Source organism: Lissotriton helveticus, chromosome 1_2 (assembly GCF_964261635.1).
Source record: "Lissotriton helveticus chromosome 1_2, aLisHel1.1, whole genome shotgun sequence".
In the NCBI taxonomy this organism is placed as follows: domain Eukaryota; kingdom Metazoa; phylum Chordata; class Amphibia; order Caudata; family Salamandridae; genus Lissotriton; species Lissotriton helveticus.
Genome location: NC_136058.1, coordinates 248,731,609 through 248,752,496, shown reverse-complemented (window position 1 = coordinate 248,752,496; position 20,888 = coordinate 248,731,609). Strand labels below are relative to the sequence as shown.

The 20,888-nt window shown below is 43.6% G+C and overlaps 1 protein-coding gene across 2 annotated transcripts in view; it reads left to right on the top strand.

Moving 5' to 3' along the window:
- LOC144800424 (vitamin D3 hydroxylase-associated protein-like) overlaps window positions 1–20,888 on the top strand; it is a 654,091-nt gene that overhangs the window by 275,850 nt on the left and 357,353 nt on the right. For both annotated transcript variants that reach the window (XM_078671680.1, XM_078671681.1), the window contains exon 2: window positions 1,288–1,401. In XM_078671680.1, coding sequence (XP_078527806.1) covers window positions 1,288–1,401 — 114 coding nt within the window. The remainder of the gene's footprint in view (window positions 1–1,287; window positions 1,402–20,888) is intronic.

Here is a 20,888-nt window from a genome sequence, read left to right as displayed (position 1 = left end):
CTCACACACCCACTCACTGATCCATAGAGCCACTCACACACCCACTCACTCATTCATAGAGCCAATCACAAAGCCACTCACTCACCCATACAGCCACTCACACCCATACAGCCACTCTCACACCCACTCACTCACCAATACAGCCAGTCACCCCTCAACCCCACACCCATACAGTTACTCACACACCCACATATTCACCTATACAGGTACTCAGACATCCACTCACACATGGATACAGACAGTCACACAGCTACTCACATAACAGATGTTAGAAATAGTAACAGGTGAATGTATTTTTTGGGGGGATTTAGACATTTCCATGTTTGCAGGGGCATGCATGTGCAGTGCAGTCTCGACCTTGCCAGGGACAGGGCAGCTTGGGGAACTGGCACTGTGTTTGTTGGGTTTCATTCAGATGGTGCAACTGTGCAAATGTGGTTCGACAACTTAGACAATAAGTTGGTGTTTGGCTTAAACTGGTGCATTGCCACCCAAATACTAACTGTGCAGCTTTGAGCGCCACAATCAATCTTCGACTAAAGTAGAACATGCAACATACAGGAACCGACAGGCAAGCCATGAGAACAGGATACTCCATAACCTGATTCCTATGCCTCAAGTCGTGGCATGGGCAGCAGCTAAATGCTGAAAGGAAGTCGGCACGGAAAATGTTACTTTTGCAGAGCTGGGTGCTGACCTGCTTGACGGACTAGACAGTAGACAGATCTCTAAGAAAGCACGTTCTTTTGTATGACAATTCAGGGGAGTTCGGCGATACAGGAAAATGAACAATCTTGTGTTACTTTAACCATTGATGACATTTGGTAGTGCTAATTTTATTGATCAAAATACATTTTTGATTGTAAACAGCCTTTACAATGAGGTTTTACTTTGTTAAGCCTTTACAACGAATTTTTAGAGCAGATATTTTTACCACGAATTTGCATTTAAAACGCATGCCAATACAACGCACTTAATGTAAGTTGAGGGGGACTGGAAGGTTTCCCCCCCCACAAATAAATTGTTTTTAAATATAAAAACAATGTGTGGTATTGGCATGCGTTTTAAATGTATTTTCACAGTAAAAACATGCGCTAAAAATGCGTGTAAAAGGCATGCAAAGTAATTGCATGCAATGTACCGTCATAAAACCATTTTTGATAGGTACTGGTGATGGAGGATCATGCTGGGACATGTGCCTGTTAGACAGGATGTCCTGTGAGCTACTGTGACCCATTGCTGCTGTAAGAGGAAGGATACCTTTGATTTTACCTATGCTTCTTTCAGAATCCCAAATTGGACTCTAGGACGATCCTTTCAATGTCAATGGTGGACCTGGCTGATGGCCTGCAGAATGGATCTATCTCCCCAGAAAGTGTCCTCTACACCTATATGGGAAAGGTGAGGAAACCTATATGGCTGTTTTAATGAAGCAATCCTGTTTCTTAAGCTGACATGAAACTGTAATATAAGAAAATGAACTTTTCAGTCTTGGATCTTACATTTGCTTTCAATAACAAGAATTTCCTGAAGCCTGACGGTGAGCATGCGTTTATTCATTTATGAATTGTTAGATTTGTTTTTGTGTTGCTCATTTTTGTTTTTTACTATTTGTGAAATTCTTTGATAAAATCAGCAATAAATGTCAAATGTATTTACAAATCAGGGGATGCAGTTAAAATCAAAGGAAACGTGCCTACTCTTTCCATCATGGCTTTCACCTGTCACCCATAAAATCTATGTAGATTTGTTGACAGCTGTAGCAAAACATGTCAAGAGTGTGACTGCCCACCTAAAGGATTAATCACATCTCTTGTCAGGATGAACCCTGAATTTCACTACTTACGGTAATATGTAAAATATTCATACTGTACCAATACAGTATTGAAGTCAAAACACTAAGCAATACAAAAATTCCAATCCAAATGAGAAAAATAGAGTACATTTTAATAAACAAAATTACACCAAAAGGACAAAAATCCAACAAGAGCAGCCAGAGATATGATTTTTTTTACATGTTAAGTAGAGATATCACCAAAAAGTGCAAAGTGCTAATGACAGTCTATTGTCACAGTGGACCGGGACCTAAATGCGATGTCATGCTGACCATGATTGAGGGCAGGTCAGATACAAGAACCAGGTTCGTTTAAGGTGATCCTCTTGTTGACTTGGAGCCAGTGCAGGCTTCTCAGGTGGGGTGCGATGTGGCTGCGCCGGGGGACGTCGAGGATCAGTCGTGCTGAGGCGTTCTGGATTCGTTGTAGTCGTCTCAGGAGCTTGTCAGTTGTTCCTGAGTAGAGGGCGTTTCCGTAGTCGAGTCTGTTGGTGATGAGGGCCTGGGTGATGGCTTTTCTCGTGTCGGGAGGGATCCACTTGAAAATCCTGCGGAATATTCGAAGGGTGTTGAAGCAGGACGCGGAGACGGCATTGACTTGCTTGGTCATGGAGAGTGAGGAGTCGAGGATGAAACCCAGGTTGCGTGCGTGGTCGGTGGGTTCCGGGGGTGTGCCTAGCGATGTGGGCCACCAGGAGTTGTCCCAGGCTGATGGGCTGGGTCCGAGGATGAGCTCCTCCGTTTTGTCTGAATTCAGCTTCAGTCTGCTGTCCTTCATCCAGTCGGCGACGGCCTTCAATCCTCTGTGGAGGTTGGCTTTGGTGGTGTTGGGGTCTTCGGTGAGGGATATGATCAGCTGAGTGTCGTCGGCGTAGGAGATGATGTTGAGGCTGTGTTGTCGTGCAACGTGGGCGTGTGGAGCCATGTGGATATTGAACAGCGTTGGGCTGAGGGAGGATCCCTGTGGGATGCCACAGATGATGTCAGTGGTTCTTGATCGGAAGGGAGGGAGGCAGATGCTCTGGGTTCTGCCGGAGAGGAAGGATGTGGTTCAGGCCAGGGCCTTCTCTTGAATTCCGGCGTCGTGGAGGCGCGCCGATAGGGTGCGGTGGCAGACCGTGTCGAAGGCGGCTGATAGGTCCAGGAGGATGAGGGCAGCTGTTTCTCATTTGTCCATCAGGATCCTGATGTCGTCGGTGGCGGCGATGAGGGCGGTCTCGGTGCTGTGGTTGCTGCGGAAGCCAGATTGGGATGGGTCGAAGACGTTGTTGTCTTCGAGGTAACGGGTCAGCTGTTTGTTGACAATCTTCTCTGTCACTTTTGCCGGGAAAGGGAGCAGGGAGATGGTCCGGAAGTTCTTGAGGTCCTTGGGGTCTGCCTTGGGTTTCTTCAGAAGGGCGTTGATCTCGGTGTGCTTCCAGCTTGCCGGGAAGGTTGCTGTGTCGAAGGAGCTGTTGATTGTTTTCCGGACGTGGGGTGCGATGGTTGTGCTGGCTTTGTTGAAGACGTGGTGAGGGCAGGGGTCGGATGGGGATCCGGAGTCGATGGAGTTCATGGTTTTGATGGTGTCTTCGTCGCTGACGTTGGTCCAGGCAGTCAGGCAGCTGGTGCGGGTGGTGGTCAAAAAGATTACATTATGTCTTTGGAGTCCCAACTTTTCAGGGTTTTCAGGAGAAACTCCTCTGGGTCATATCTAAGGCTCCCAGGAGCTAGGTCAGGACTTGGGGTCTAATCTCACTCCAGCAGGGTCCCCCTGTAATGTCCAGTCGCCAGTGATCAACTGGGCACACTAGGGAAAAGGAATTTTGCCACTTGTGTCCGTGTAGCTACACAGGATGTCAGACAGCTGTCCTTTCAAATGCACTTCTTAGTTCTATATTTATAGAAAAAGTGGTCCTAGACACAATTTGTTAAACCAGACACAATCAATGTAAGTGTTAATTATTCACACTAAGTAAGGGGTCAGATTTAATCTGAACAAACAAAAGGAGATGTATTATTAGCTAATGCTGCTATCAATGCGAAAGAACCCAACAAAACAGTACCAAAACAATTTATACTGCAGTTTTATTTACATATTGATAAAAAATTTGGCAATAAGAGAATTAGAAAAAGGGGGGTGCTCAAGTGATGAGAAGGAAAGGCTGAAAGCACAGGATTTAGAATAGGTTCAGTGCAGTGGCGGTGTAACAAGGACCTGTATTGAAATAAACACCCGGTCCGTTTATTTCAATACAGGTCCTTTCCAAACAGGAGCTTGGTTTCCCTCGCCCGCAACTAATTGGTCACTGTTTGACCATATCAGGCACGATTGATATCGCCTCATTGTTCCTATCCATAATCACCATCTTGGCTTCAAATTGAATTTATCAGTCAGAGGTGTATCGCCCAAATGATCTGGCCTTGTTACACCGCCACAGTCTTTGCCGTGGTGCTCCCCTCTCCCCGCCCCCATCTGTCCTGAAGAAGACCCGTAGCAGAGGTCGCAACTTTCCCGTATTGCGCCAGGGTCGAAACGTCGACGGTTATGCCCCCCTTTTAATTTCCTAAAGCCTGTACCATTTTCCCAGTCCCCGTGTATAATAGTGTGTATATACTTTGTAGGGGTAGGCTTTACTTTTGTGCAATGTAAATATAATTCTTGTTTTGCACTGAACCTATTCTAAATCCTGTGCTTTCAGCCTTTCCTTCTCATCACTTGAGCACCCCCCTTTTTCTAATTCTCTTATTGCCAAATTTTTTATCAATATGTAAATAAAACTGCAGTATAAATTGTTTTGGTACTGTTTTGTTGGGTTCTTTCGCATTGATAGCAGCATTAGCTAATAATACATCTCCTTTTGTTTGTTCAGATTAAATCTGACCCCTTACTTAGTGTGAATAATTAACACTTACATTGATTGTGTCTGGTTTAACAAATTGTGTCTAGGACCACTTTTTCTATAAATATATAACTACCCAGGTCCTGTTGACTTTCTGGGTCTACCCCATTGTTTTTCAATGACTTCTTAGTTCTAGGCATAAGGGGAAAGGGTCCAGTCCCTTGAAGCTCTTCTCAGGTCTAAGCTTGGGCGGAATTTGCGATACGCGAATTAGCGCGAATTCGTAATCGTGATTCGCAAAAATACGCCAAATTCTGCGAGCTTGCAAACTTTGTTTTTTGCGAGTTCGCAAGATTTCCTTACCAGTTCGGGAACGAGAACTTGCGCATGCGGTCGCAACGGTCGCAAACATGTTGTTTCCACATAACCAGCCTGCTCGTGATGCCTTTTTCCTGTTTTGGGTCGCAATGACGTGTTCGCGTTTGCAATTTCCTGTTTCGGGTCGCAATGACGTGTTCGCGCTCTCAATTTCCTGTTTTGGGTCGCAATGACGTGTTCGCGATCGTGGCGTCGCTCGGCCAGCTACCAAAATCTCGCAGCGCACGCGAACAGGGAGGAAAACTCATCAGCGAACGCAGAATCATGGTAAGTCAATGCTGCGCGTGCGATATTGTATTTTTGAAGCGCGAACAAGAAAAAAATCCGCCAATTCGCGAATTGCGGATTTTTGAGCAATTTCGCGCGATTCGCGGCTCGCAAAATTGCCAAAAATTCGCACATTCCGCGAGCGGAACGAATTTTCCGCCCTTACTTACTCAGGTGTCTTTGGGCGCCACATTTAAGACTGGCACCAGCTATTGAGTGGTGGTGATACCTGGCCACTCCTTAATCAACTGGTCAAAGTTTCTGGGAGCAACCCTACCCGCTTTTCCAGTAGTACCTGTTTGCTAACTTCAAAAAGGACAAAATGCTATGAGTCACAAAATGTTCAAGATGACAAAATCCTTTGACCACATGAAACTTTGGATCTGAGGGTTGTGCGTGTGTAGGGGGATGCATTATGGTTATTACTTGTGTCCACCCACATCTATAACTAAAATCCAGTTTGAAGTAGGCACTGTAGCAACAACAAACCCGGAGACAGAAATCTAGTGGGACAAAAGCAGGGTCTATAAATCTTTATTTGGTTACATGTCAAAACATAAAAGCATAGAATCACATTCACAAATGCAGCACAATTAGCAAAATACATGTCAATATGTAGCACAGTGATCACATTTACGAATACCTCAATCTCACAATGTCTTGTAAAAAACTGGCAACACTAAATATGACATTTTTTATCAATTAATCATTGTAGAAACATTAAAGCTGATCAAACTTTTAAAAATCTTGGTTGAGCAAAGGAACAGTAAAATATTTCCTTGGCATGTTAAAATATCTATAAAACATGATACAATGCATTGTATCCTGTGGAGACACACGTTCGGTGCCAAAAGAACCTAGAGACCCTATCTCATGCCAACCTCTACGTGAAGCAAGCAACAGGTGCTAAACCTAGTAAGCAAGAATCATTCCATTTTCCTTTTCCTTTTTTTTTAAATATATTTTTTATTAACAACACGACAAGCGAGGATAGAATAAAACAAAACAAATCAGGATGGGAATAGTTTACAACAATGTGGCAGAATGAATAAAGAAACAATTACTTCATAATAGCGCAAAGCAGGAAAGTAAAAACGGCAATGAAACAGTGAAACAATCATATTAAATTCGAGCTTTGTGGGAGATTTATCCCTTAAATGTTCAAGATAAAAATACAAATTTAATGCTTTACATTTTAAATGAAATTGCCCCAGATTTTTTCACATTTCCTTAAGGACCGGACACCTCTAAGTTTAGCCAAAGCCGACTCCATAGAATGGATTTCGTTGACCAGTGACCACCACTCGATAATAAGAGGGGGCTGCGGGGAGATCCAGCCACGGGCGATGGTTAATTTGGCACATGATAGTAATATAGTGACTAGGGCCTGCTGAGGAAGAGTGACAGAGTGTACATCTAAGTACTGTTAGAGCCGAAAAAGAAGGTGGCCTAACCAATTTCAATTTCAAAACCTTATCCAGAGCAGACCAAAACTCCGTTAAAACCGGGCAAGAAAACAGAGTGTACATCTAACAGTACTGTTAGAGCCGAAGAGAAGGTGGCCTAACCAATTTCAATTTCAAAACCTTATCCAGAGCAGACCAAAACTCCGTTAAAACCGGGCAAGAAAACAACATGTGTTCTAAATCAGCACCTGCTAAATCGCATTTTGGGCACTTGGTACGATCACTGAAAGAAACATTTGTGGACCACTTAGAAATCATTTCAGGAGTGTGATATAACATACAAGTGGTTTTGAATTGCTGTAATCTTAGACTCGAAGATTGAACGAGATTATTGAGATTGGAGAGGGAAAAAGCAATCTGATTTGAAGTTATATTAAGTCCCAACTTAGAGCTCCATTTCTCTGCTAATTAAGAGCAATCACCAATCTTATAAGTGTTAAGGCATCTATATCCTTCACTAATTAAAGATTTGGTCTTCATTGAGTAAAAGCAGTTCCAGATGTCGGAATCTAAACTTTCAAATATTTTCATCTTGCGTACCAAAAAGTCATGAATTTGAATATATACTTAAATCTCATTGGTTCGGTCAGTTTGTATAAATATTTAAGTGCCTCAAAGTCTAAGAAACCGTGAGAGCCATAAAGGTCCCCCAGTGTTGTGATACCGTGAGCAGACCATATATTTGCCAAACCATCGTAAAAAATCTCAGGAAGGCCCGGGTTTCCCCATAACCACAATTTGGAATGAAACAAGGAAGTTTTACAAAATGCCAAGATATTGAACCAAAATCTTAGCAGTATCTCTTGCAGTCTTAAATGTAACCCTTTTGTAGTAGTTAGGGTCATTAAGTCTTAACAGAAACATTTTGGAGTCTGAGTTTAACATGATGATATGAAAATAAAATTGAGTGTCTGAATTAAGCAAAGAACGTAAACGGCCGAGAAAGGTAGCCCAATAATATAATTTGAAATCCGGGAAATTGAGTCCCCTGCTATCTAAAGAACCTTTGAGTAACATCAAAGATCTACGCACCTTCCTGTATCCCCAGATGAAGCTGCTAAATATCCCATCAAGTTTTTTGAAAAAAGAGTTACTAAGTGCTAGTGGTATGGAGCGAAATAAATAAATAAATTTAGGAAGCACTTTCATTTTGATCAGGTTAATTCTACTGATAATATTTAAAGGAAGTTTTGCCATTTTTTTAAAGACAAAGCTGTTGATTTTAATAGGGCATCATAGTTTATTGTGATAACCTCACTAATTTTGGATGACATTTTAACCCCTAGATAAGTGGCAACCCTACAGATTCCGGAGACAACAGCAGATGGTTTATGGTTAACTACTATTTGTGTTTTATTTATATTTAGCTTGTATCCTGAAACGGCTCCGAATCTGCTTGCCTCGGCCGTAATCCCCTCTAGTGCCTCTACGACATCGGTAGAATAAATAGCGATGTCATCCGCATATGCGGTAATTTTCAGAGAGTGCGGACCAGATCTGAACTGTGTTATTCGGGGCTGGAGCTGGAGAGCGTAGAGAAAGGGTTCCATCAACAGAACAAACAGCAGGGGTGATAAAGGACACCCCTGCCGGGTGCCCCGGGAGATGGCAAAAGTAGAAGAGGTCAGCCCAGCATAGCTGATACTCGCTATAGGATTATCATATAGGGCTCGTATCCAACTGACAAATTGGCCCCTGAAACCAATAAAGGTCATAACAGACCAAAGATAGTCCCACCCCACTCGGTCGAAAGCCTTCTCAGCATCCAACAAAATCATACCGAGTGGGGTGGACTCTGTCTCAGCTATGTCGAATGCAGTTATGGCCGTGTTAATATGGGCAGTAGTGTCCCTTCCCATTACGAATCCATGTTGTTGTGAATTTACTATTTTGGGTATAAACGGAGCCAATCGGGTAGCTAAAATGTTTGCAAAAACCTTGGCATCCGTGTTTATAAGTGAGATGGTCTGTAAGACCCACACTCATCTGCCGGTTTGCCCTTTTAAAAAAAAAAAACATTTTGGCAATGTTCCAGGAGCTGGGAGCCTTCCCGCTTTCCCCGATAGATCGAATTACTTGAGAAAATAGAGGGAGTAGTTCCTCAATACAAATTTTTTAAAGCTCTACTGGAACAGTATCTTCCCCTGCTGCTTTCCCCGAGGGTAGAGAAAAAATAGCTTGCCTGATCTCTAAGAAAGTAATCTCCTCAGATAATTGATCTAACCCGGGTGTATTATGATTTTCTTTTATATTACTATCCAAATAATTTAGTATCTTCGCTGAACTAGGTTGATTCTCAGGGGTATATAAGATATTGTAAAACTCCACAAATTGATCCAGTGTCTGTGCTGGCTGATCGTATATGATATTATTGGAGCCTCTAAGGCTTTTAATCAAGGTGTGAGCTCTATCATCCGCAACTTTATAAGCCAAAATTTTACGGATTTTGTCTCCACCTTCATAGTGAGAAATTTTAAATTTATGTAGTTTAGCGCTGCTTTTTTCAATGAAAATTGTTTTTAGATTTGATTTTAAGTGCCCGAGTATTAATCCCAGTTCAACCACATTGGAAGAGCCGGTTCGTAAAGCATCGGCCAGAAGTAATTCTTGTGCCAAGATGTTAGATGTCAGATTTTTATTCGTATTACTACGTTCAGAGTTCTGCCTGGGAACAAATTGTTGGGTAAACCCCCTAATACTAGCCTTACAAGCATCCCAGACAATTATACAGGAAGTAGAATTAAGGTTGAATTTGATAAATTCACAGAGATGTAATTTAAGCTGTGATATGTAACCTGCGTCAGAAAGTAAATGACGGGGGAAGGAAAACATCCTTGGAACCACTTGAGTTTGTGGGTTATTGAACATAAGCAAAATAGGGTTGTGGTCCGAGGTAACCCGAGGGCAAATCTCAATAGAACTGGTGTGCAATATATTATCTGTAGCCCAGGCCATGTCAATACGGGAGCATAATTTATGGGGCGCTGAATAGTAAGTATAACCTGACATATTGCGGTAAAGAGAGCGCCAGATATCCCTGATATTGTGTATACGGCCAATTTCTAAAATTGCGGCACGCACTTTACGCATACGCTGAAAAGTGCCTTGTCTGGTAGTATCTCGCTGATAATCCATGATGCAGTTGAAGTCCCCCATAATAATAACTTCCCCTTCCCACCCCAGAAGCTCTATATTTAGTTGGTCAAAAACAATATAATCATCGGTATTTGGCCCATAAATCACACAGAGTACATATTTACGGGTTCCTGTGGATAATTGCGCATTGGCCCAACGGCCATTTTTATCTGAGGCAGTTTTGAGAGTTTCCACTCTGAGTCGTCTATCTTTAAGGATAGCAACTCCTCTAATTGATACCTGTAATGCAGAGCATATTATAACATCATAGCCTAGTTGGCTGAATAACTTACTGTCTTTATGGGCAATATGTGTCTCGGATAAAAAAACTAAATGTGGGTCATACAGTCTAAGCTCTTCAGAAACGAGTCGTCTTTTATTCTTATTATTAAGACCTGCGACATTTCAAGCTAAGCATCTTAACTTATACGTTCCAGAGCACAGGTTAAACAATTTCTAATATTCTGCTCACTAAAAAACAAAGATAACTCCTTCCCATCATATTCAATGACTCTCCTTCTCGTGTTGCTTTTTTTAAAGAATTTTTCCCCTCGGACAAGACCACCCCCGGAGAACCTTTTCCCCCCCACACCCCCATTTTACTTTTCCTACTTGCTAAATAAGGTTCCGTGAAATGCATCATTTAACTCACCCAGATTCTTGCACACAAAATGACAAGGTGCTTAAGGGAACTCATAACAAGAGCCTCAGAAATGATTTCTATAATTTGAAGTTGATTAGCCGATACATAGCCCCAAATGTCACAACCATATGAAACCTTGGAGATTCACTTTGCCTAAAAAATATTGACTGAGGCCTTAAGTGGTCTGCTCGAGATTCTGGTGCTAAGTTAAAATTGGCAGCGTTAGCCCTTACAACCCCCCCTTTCTTGGATGTAATAAGGGGTTTCCAGCTCAAGTTGAGTCCTAGTTATGGAAAGGCCTTTACCGTTAACAAGGTATGTGATAACCTTGAACATTATAGATCTAGTTGATCAAGGAACCACCACCATGACAACAGATTTGGTAAAGTTAACTGATATGTCCAGATTGTCCAAAAAGGCCACAAAGGTAGTCAGTAAAGTTTGTAGGCCTGTGGCTGTCCTAGCCATAAAAACTGCATCATCTGCATAGAACAGAATTGGGAACAAGCGAGTACCTATTTGGAGACAATCTACCCGTGCAGCCACCAGTGCCTGTTTGAATCTGTTTCTATATAAATTGAGTAAAAAAGGGGTGAGTATCGTCCCTTGCAGGAAACCCCAACTGTGTCAAAGGGGTGAGTGCAGAGTTTTTTGTGTAACAAACTGATACTGTAGTGTTAGCGTGGAGATCCCATAGAAAATGTACAATGTCAGGATCCAACCCCATTGAAAAGAGGATAGACCACAATTTATCACAGTTAACTCTGTTGAATGCCTAGTTAAGATCTGTAAATGCCAGGTGGTCAGATTCAAATCCGGGTTACTGTATATTTAATAATTGTCATATACAGATGCAGGGTCATTCGGTAATCTGACAAGGGAAATACAAAAATTGTCCTCGCATCCAGTTGTCTCCCTTTCAAGTGTGCCAAAGTTGTACTTGCGGCTCATCAGACCTGTCAGGCAGAATCTGGAACTTTGGTGTAAACCGAATGCCCACAGCCCCCTGTGAATTAGTAGAAATGGAAGGACTCTGAAGCAAGATATTGCCTTTGTCTTCACAGTTTCTTTAAATAAAGTACAGGAGCCCAAGGGAGTGCGTCCTCGTCCTGTGCTTTCTATCTGCATTTGCCTGGCAGTGGCATTCCAAACTCACAGAGTGAGTGAGCAGTCACAGGTTACATATTACACATAAACATGTTTACAGCATGCACAACTGTGATTGTCAAAGCAAAACAATTCTATTATGTGTGCAAGTTAGGTAATAAAGAAAGAACCAAAACCTTAAAGATATGTACACATCTTTACACCCCCATTTTACATATTCCTTTGAGCTCAGAGGGGTCATCTCTGCTCAATCAAATCAACCCTTTGTATGTCCCTGGGAGGAAATTCACACCTCTTTGGACCTCTTCCCAGGCTAAGCGCAGCCTGGGAGTTACTAGAGAATTAATTCACATTAGCCTTCAGGACCCTCTGGCAGAGGAAACATATTTATTCTAAATTTACTTTTCCTTAACATTTATTAAAAATCCAATTTCATCACTAAATTGGATTTTATTTTATAAACTATGAACTTTAGTTGCTTATTGTCTACATAGGAAAGCCAGGCCTGCAACATTGAAAATTGCCATTGCTCCTTTTTTACTGTGGGGAAATTTTAATATTAATCTTCTCCCTTTTCCACTTTTAAAAACCATGCACCACCCTGCCTTGCATGCTACAAGACCTTCACAGGGTAGACTTACTTATATTTGAAAAGGAGGCATGTTGCTATCAGAAAGGGATAGGGACGAACCGATTGGCAGGTTTTCACTGCAGCAGTCTCCCCACATAGGCTATACCTCTAGTCTTGTTTTCCCTGTCCCTGGATGGGATAGGACAGTAGGTGCTGCATTCCATCAGTGGCATTTAACGTCCAGGCAGTGAGTGTACTTTTTACACCTTACACTAGGAATTTATAGGCTAGTTAATTACAGCAATCAGGATGTAGCCACGTTTGACATGTTTAAAGTGTGAGCACAGGCAATTTACACCTGTTAAGCAAACAGGACATAAATTGGTGGGACATTATGCAAAAGATGGTAATTACCTACATGCTCACCCTAGCAGAAGGCGGGGAGAAGACATGGGAGTTCTCATTGCTAAGGTGGAAAAACCTGGAAAGGCCATCAGCAATGGCATAGTCTGTCACAGGGCCGTGCTCCACTCTGAAGACAATACCCTGTTAGGAGATATCAGCAGTTTTGGATTCTTTCCTTGAGTTTACATGAGCCACATAAGAGGTCTCTGGCCTGTCTGAACCTGGAAATGAGTACCAAACCAGCATGGTCACAGTTTCTTTAGAAACCAGACCATAGCTAATGTTTCCCTTTCAACAATGCTCTGCCTTTGCTCCCTGGGTAGATGTTGTTTACTGTCGAACACTAGAGGTTGATCCAGGCGCTCCTCACTTAGCTGTGAAAGAAGTGCCCCAGTGTCACGCTCTTAAGTGTCTGTTTGAACCACAAATTCCTTGCTGATGTTGGGTGCCTTGAGGACTGGCGTAGTACACAGTGCTTCCTTCAGGGTGTCAAATGCTTTTTTAGTCAAGCCTATGTCCATATCACCTTTTAGGTTGTTTCTTTTGGGTGAGTTGTGTAAGGGAGGCAACAATGCAGTGCCTTCACAAACTTATAGTAGTAGGCTTGAGGCCCAAAAAGGCTCTCACCTGTGTCTGGTTCTTGAGAGGCTCCAGGCGATTCTGGTCAGGATATTGGTTTTGAGGGCTTGATGTGTCCTCTGGGGGAGGAAGAGGTGTGGCGCCGCGGCCAGGGCGACTGACGCTGGAATCTGGGGACCACGGTTCGATCCCCGGCTCCGGCGGCAGGTTAGCCCAGCACCATGTGACTCTGGGCAATAGCTCGCTTAATCTTCCCGACGGCCCCCCAGCGCCTAGAGACCCTTACGGGTGATTGTGCGCTTTACAAATGTGGACTTTACTTTACTTACTCTGCCAGCTTGATGACCAAGGTACACTACAGAGCCCTGCCCTGACACTTGCCTTGAAAGTCAGGCATGCCTATTGCAGGGTCTGAAGCATTTTGGGGAGGTGGACCAGGTGGTCTATCCAGCTATATTTAAAGACTTCATTGTTGTCCATGTAGGTGGCAGCCAACTCCTCCATCCCATCCTAGACCTGGTAGCCCAACCGATGAAAGGTAGCAAAGTTATTCTTCAATCCGAAAAGCTTCAACCGCAATTAGAAATGCCTCTCTAGATTGGGGACTGTTGATCTCTTCATTGCAGCCTTAGTTAGGGCAAGCTGCCAGAACCCTGACATCAAGTCAAAGGTACTGAGGAACTTGGTAGTCCCTAGCCTGTTGATGAGCTCAAGAGACCGTGGTATGAGGTGTGCATTATTCTTGGTGACCGAGTTGAGCATTCTATAGTCCATACGGTACAGTTCAGTGGTGCTATCCAGTAGTCAGCCTTTGGTATTGAGTTCACAGTACTGGGCGAGGGACTATCAGAGGACTCAATCACTCCCAGGCTCAGCATTGCAGATACCTTGTTTATGATTCTAGCTCTCACCTTTTCTGACAGTCTGTAGTTCTTATTCTTAACAGACATGCTGTCCCTGTGGCTATATCAAAATATCCCAGTTACTGGCGGCACTCCCTCTCTCACTCTTTTGTTAGAGCTTGAGAGAGGATTACTCTCTATAATGAGCCATCTTCCTTCTTGCATGGCAGGAGACCTGAGAGGGGCTTGCTTTCCTTCTCTTCTCCACCATCTATCACCATGAGCATAGTTATCTTGGGCCTCTCAACGGGGGCTTGAGTTGGTTTACATGTAGGACCCTCAAAGGGTTTCTGGGAGTCAGCAGATCCATTATGTATGTGATGTCACTCTTTTTCCACTTGACTTTGTAGGGTCTAGTCACCTGTTCCTGGAGGGATCAGGGCACCATTACTCACACGTTTTGGCCAGGTTGATACTCTCCCAGAGTGTCCTTCTGGATGCACCACTGCTTAATCATTTCCTGACTGGTTAGCAGATTCTGGTTGGCATCAAAATTCTGGTTGGCATCTTTCATGCATTGTCTCATCTTGGACCACAAGACCTAATATATGGTCCACAACGTCCTGTGAAGCTTCCCTGGAAGCTTTCTCCCGCCCCTCCTTTACCAGTCTCGGAGTTCCTCTCATGTGGTGGCCAAACAGAAGTGCAAAGGGGATAAAACTCACTCCCTTCTGCAGGACATCCCTATGCAAACAGCAGGCATGGGAGTAAGACATTCTACTTATATTCTTAACAGCTTTGATAGGCCCATTTTCAAATCTTTGAGGATCTTCGTAAACATTTCAACAACCCCATTAGTCGTGGGATAGTAGGCTGTGGAAAACTTGTAAGGAACCCCACATCTATCCCACCTGGACTTTATGTATGCTGACATGAAGCTTGTCCTCTGGTTTGACACTGTCTTTTCGGGAAACCTTGGGTAAATATTCCTACCAGTGCCATAGCCACAATAGGTGCAGTCACTACCCCCAAGGGCATGGCCTCAGTGTACCAGGTGGTATGGTCCGCCAACTCCAGGTTGTATTAGGGTCAGGAGGGCCGACAATGTCCACCCCTCTAAAAGGAAAATATGGAGGGGAGCCTTGTCCTTCTGTCCATACATGCTACTGGCCTGACAGGTCACACAGGTCTGGCATAATGCCTCTACATTGATCCTCTTCTGGGGTAAATACAAGTGGGTGACCAAGCAGTCAAATTTTAGGCCTGCCCCAGATGCCCGGCCAAGGAGATGTAAATTCCTATCATTCTCTACAACATGGCTCTCCTAAGTACCAGGTCCCTGCGCAAGCTAGCACTGAAATCTACAACTTCCTGGAAGATAAGCTCACTGCACATCCACTGTTTTAATGAAACCTGGCTGGAGTAGTCGCCTATGCCTGATATTTTGGAGGTGTTATCCAAAAGGATGTGACGAGAAAGCTGGTAATTGTTTTTTTTATCAACTTCATTACTGTTGCCTAAGATCAGCGCAACGCTCGACTAGTTATGGGGCAATTGATTACTTATGCTCTATTTTTTTGTGTAGAAATGTTCAATTACTTGTTGACACCTTTTTTGGTGCTTAAATGAAACATCTAACAATCGGAGATTGGAGTTGCAAAGTCTGTATCCTTTTCTTTTTCTTGTCTGTAATTCTCAACTGTGTGTTTCCATTTTACACATACTGCATTTAAAATGTGTCTCCATTGAGCGCATGCTCATTTGCTTCCTATTTTCCGCCTGATTCAATACATTGTGTTTTCTGTGTGGGATAATGACGGTGAGGCAGTTGCTTTGTATATCCAGTGTTATTGAGGGGTCAGATCCTGGTGTAATGCTGCGCGACTACGATGGCAGCAGTGTGAGCACTACTCATACCACCACTGCTTTCCACTGTGTTGCTCTCCATCCCCTTTCCTATATATCTGGTGCTTTTAAGCTTGTTACAGCGCCTCCGCCAGGACAAGCAGTGTGGGGTTCTGGGGCTTGGCATCCCCTCGATACTGGCCATGATGGCTCCATCTAAAACGACACTACTAACGTGACATATATAGATTGGTGGAGGAGAGTAGGGTACGGAATAAGCGGGTGGCAAGGATGATACTTTGCTAGTTAAAACACAGTATTATTACCCTTTTAACTAAAGCTAACAGGCATCAGCAAAGCCAATTTGTAAATGCCTGCATATTAAAGGCGGGACCTATTGGCAGTGCATTGGCATAGCCAATAGGTCTCGTCTTTGGGACCTTATAAGTGTTTAGTCATGCAACAGTTGATGTTGTTGCACCAAGGATATTGTGCTGGATATCTAAACACTGATAAGGCCCCAAAGGCGAGACCTATTGGCTATGCCAATGCTTGTTAGGATAGAATTCCATACACATTAACGCTGATTCGCAACACATTTTTTAATGCACTGTTCACTTTACCACATTTAGCAATAGCTAGTGCCCTGTGGGAATCCTCTACTCTGTTTTTACTTACTAGTTACTTGGACAGCATTGTGGTTCCTAGCAGAGACCATGTTTCAGGCCACCAATAGAGAGAGGTGTTTCTCCAACAGGGAAATAGTTGGGGGTATCCAGCTATGCCTTATAACATATACAAACAATTTTGTTCTACTGTATTGCTGATGTATTCCAAGCAAACTTGAAACTCACTCCCTCGATATGCTGGGAGTACTTTTAAAGTACAATTGGACCCTTTAACACCAGGGGGTATTATAAATGATTTATTGGTCTATGATATTTATGACTTTTTATTGTATTATCATTATTTGTATCTCAAATGTTGTATTGTTATTGTGTAGTTATTTTACTCATTTTATACTTTTATTGTGCTTGTAATCAGTTGTGCTATGATGTACTTTTATGGCTCTTCTGAGTCAAAATAAAGATATTTGATGATGGTTGATGGTGATGACTCATCGACCGAGTTGGGGCTGCACCCTTTCAAAAGTGAGCTGGCTCCCCCTATGAAGAAAAGTCTGACAGAGAAAACCTCAAGGGGGGTGCCCATGAATTCAAATTCAATGATGGGGTAGTTGGTCTAAATGACCAGACACTGGCACTGGTACAAATGTAATCAAGGCTGCATGGTCCAATGGATGGTATACAAAGCTCAGGGGTCCTGCCTCAGAGCGAGTACAAGGTGATGGCAGAGAAGTTCAGCAAAGTTAACAATCTCCCATCCTCTGAACTACCAATGTATCTAGCACAAGAGGACGTTACCCAAAGTGCAGAAGTACCAATTGATCTATTTGAAGATAAATTCCCGAGCAGTGACTCTTTGAGTACCACCTCTTTAATGTTTCTGGACTACACTCCGACCGAGGTACCATTGAGTGTCTCAGTGCATGGGAGGGCAAGCACAGGGGGCGATGGACATCCTGATGATCCCATTATTATCTTAGACAACATTGTGGAGGCCCAGGTAGAGTTTGAAGACCCACCTGAGGAAAGTAGTAGAGCCTTTATAGGGAGTCCTCACTTCGATGGTTCTATCTTGCAAAAATCCCTGCAAACTTTTTCTCTGGAAGAACCTTAGTCAACTTGTAGGCCTCAAAAGACTTTATAAATTCAGAAGCAATGACTGCCATTGACAGGGTCTTATCTTCAATTATTTAGCTGTTACAGAGAGCTCTTGTGGGGTCCGACCATATTCTGTCACTATTGACCCTGATCCTTCCTCCACTCATGTCTGCAGGCAGGAAACACAATGCACCCTTGCAGACAGACTCTCAAAATGTGAAATGTAATTTGATAGCACAGAAGGCAATCTCCTCCACTCAGCCTGATAGAACAGTTGAAAGTAGCTCAGCATGTAAAGGTATAACTAAACAGCCTGTTCTTCTGATAGAAAAATCAAAATCAGGAAACTAAAACCAGTTCTACTCTTGACTGCCTCAATAATACCACAAGGAGTCAAAGTGCAGATCACAAGTCTGTGCCAAGAGGAACTGCAGTGGGAAGCTTTGGCCCTGAAGAGTGTAGGGACCCTCTCACAACAACTTTGAGGAGCCCCACTCAAAAATCGCTAAGCACCAGGAAGACGGTAAGATCCAAAAATCGCTAAGCACCAGGAAGACGGTAAGATCCAAAAAAAAGTAAAGGACTGATCTTCTCTTCTCTGTATACTCATTCAAGTGGCTTTTCTCTAACTCCAAGGGGAGCACTAAAGACCCGACCTAAGAAATAGCTTGACAAGCACAGAAACAACAGAGAACATGATGCCTCAAGAACCAACCTCTATCCATTCTATTGTGAGAGTGAATGCTACAAACAACACAAATGACACTAATTGCCTAGAAAACATAAATGCTTATGCAGAATGATGGTGGTCAAGAAGCCACCACCATGTTACAAGTGAAAAAGCTCTTTACACAACCAAAAAGGAAAGGGAATTCCAAAAGTAGAAGTTGACTCATCAAAGGAGCTGCAGAGGTGCCCCAACTAGATAGGTTAACAAACGCTGGAATTTCTATGACTCCTTTGCAAAGCCGGTCTGCCGTTCAGTTGGGGAGACTGGGAGATGGCCAAACTGGGGTATTCAGACCAGTACCCGCCCTAGACTGGTTCTCAGTCATATAGATGATTTCTACATTGTAGGGGAGGTTGACGTTTTGCTTTGTCCAAACCCGGACCAAGCCCGGACCGTGAAGACAAAGTCCCATCAGGGCAATATGGGATACATACTGTCTTCTCCATCACTGAACTCCCCATTAATTATGAATCATTGGTGGGGCCATTGAAGAGCGACCCACAAAACTTAAATGGAGTATCCCATATGGACCTGTGCCGTGCTGCTTGCAATAACTGCAGAACAATTACTTTTACAAATCCTGGGATTAAAGAAACTGAGTTTGACCACAAAGACTGTACATGGACAGCAGCAGCAGTGGCAACAAAACCTGGAGACCTCACTAGACGGGAATCTGATTGAGTATGGAAGAATCTACCCTCTGAGTATGCTACCCTGATTCCAACTGGGAGATAGAGAGCCAGTTCTACAGACAAGTCTATGAATTACTATTTGCATGTACTAACATGGAATATTGCAGGCTTACTGAGTAAAACAGAGGATGAGGACTGGCTGAAGTTTGTCATGCAATATCATATATGCTATTTTCAAGAAACATGGGCCCTTGAGGGATTCAGTTTAAATGGCTTTCTAGATAGCAACATGCAGGCTAACCACCTTCAGAGGTGTCGGTGTTCAGGTGGGCTTACTCTGTGGGTGTCATGTAAGCGGAAATGCAGGATTGAACAACTTGGGGTAGCTAAATTGTCTCCCGATGTACAACATGTGAGAATCTGGCTCACAGGCTCCAAAGGTGGGGTGGTTGACATTTATTTACTGCCAGGGTGGTCTACAGAGGTTCAGGCGATTTGGGGGGATTTGGTTTCCTACATCAGGAGTATGAGGGAGGAGGGCAAAGAGGAGAAGTACATGTTATTGATTTGTGGAGATTTTAATACAAAACCATTCAATGCTATAAATAATACTGAGGTCTTAATGGAAGACTGTTGTTTAGGTATACTCAAGTCAGCTATGATCAATCTTAAATCTTAAATCCTCAAAGAAGGGTGGTGCATTCTGTGAGCTTCCGACTAAACTGCCTGCTACGCACTATGCTTTATTAGTGTCCACACTCCCTTCAATAGTACTGCCAGGGCAACTTTTAAAAACAGGAGAAGTCAATCATTAATTGACTTCATCCTAATCAATATAGAGAGTTGGGAATGTGTGCATGATACGGCTGTTGTCAGAAGAGTGGAAAGTGACTATTCCCCTGTGGCACGAAATTGTGCCCAAGGAGAGGAGCCATTGTAAATAACTAAATGGAGAGGAGTTATAGGCATGTGATTGTCCCATCCAATAGCAGAAAGAGCGTAAGGTGAGAATATTATCACAAACTCCCACTGCTGGAGTGTATAATGACTAAGTATGGATCAGCAATTTTGAACTCCCCTTCTGATGATAACTGTGTAATCCTAGTAGTCTATAACGGGATGGTAAAGGAGCTGAAGACCATTTGGTCTAAGCCCACTGGTCCTAAACCTGCCATAGTGGAGGACGCGAAAAGGAGCACAAGGGTATGATGAGGAATGCCTTGGAATGAGTTGTTTCATATGCCCTAGTACAACAACACTGTAGTCCACAAAGTGAATTGTTATTTTGAGAATATAAACTCCTTTTGAGAACTAAGAAACTGCTGAACCAATTGACTCTTTGGGAGGAAAAAATTCCTAAACATTGTGGGAATTGGAATCAAGGGTGGAGAAAGGGTCAGTATATATCATAGAAACCTACATTGGGCTATCTGTATGGACTCTTTAGCTTCAAATATAGTGACAACCCCACAGTTCCGGTGCTAGCTCAAGAAGGTGTTTGCTTGGGGCCGTGGGGACTTTCAGCCTAGTACCAGACATAGAAAGATACTTGAGCGATAGGCAGAAACACTAAGCCAAAGGCCCCGATGTGGGGCCTACTGCTATATACCATGAGGAGGAGCAGCAAGAGGGGGCGTGGCCACGGAGCCGCCGAGCATGGATGCCTGAGCCCTGAGCTCCAGGCCGGTCTCGGGACTTATCCTGATCGCAGACCCCCCCCGGCGGCGCCAACACCCGGGCTCGGCAGTTGAGAGCCGCGGGTTGCCCTAGCGCCGAGAGGGACTGCGCTGGGTCCCGCAGCAGCAGAGAATCGCGCCCCTCGGCGGGCTCCGCGAGTGCGTCAGCCGGCCATCTTGCCTGGGCCTGTGCGTGCCGGCAGATCCCCGGCCTCGATTTCTGGGGGCCGCC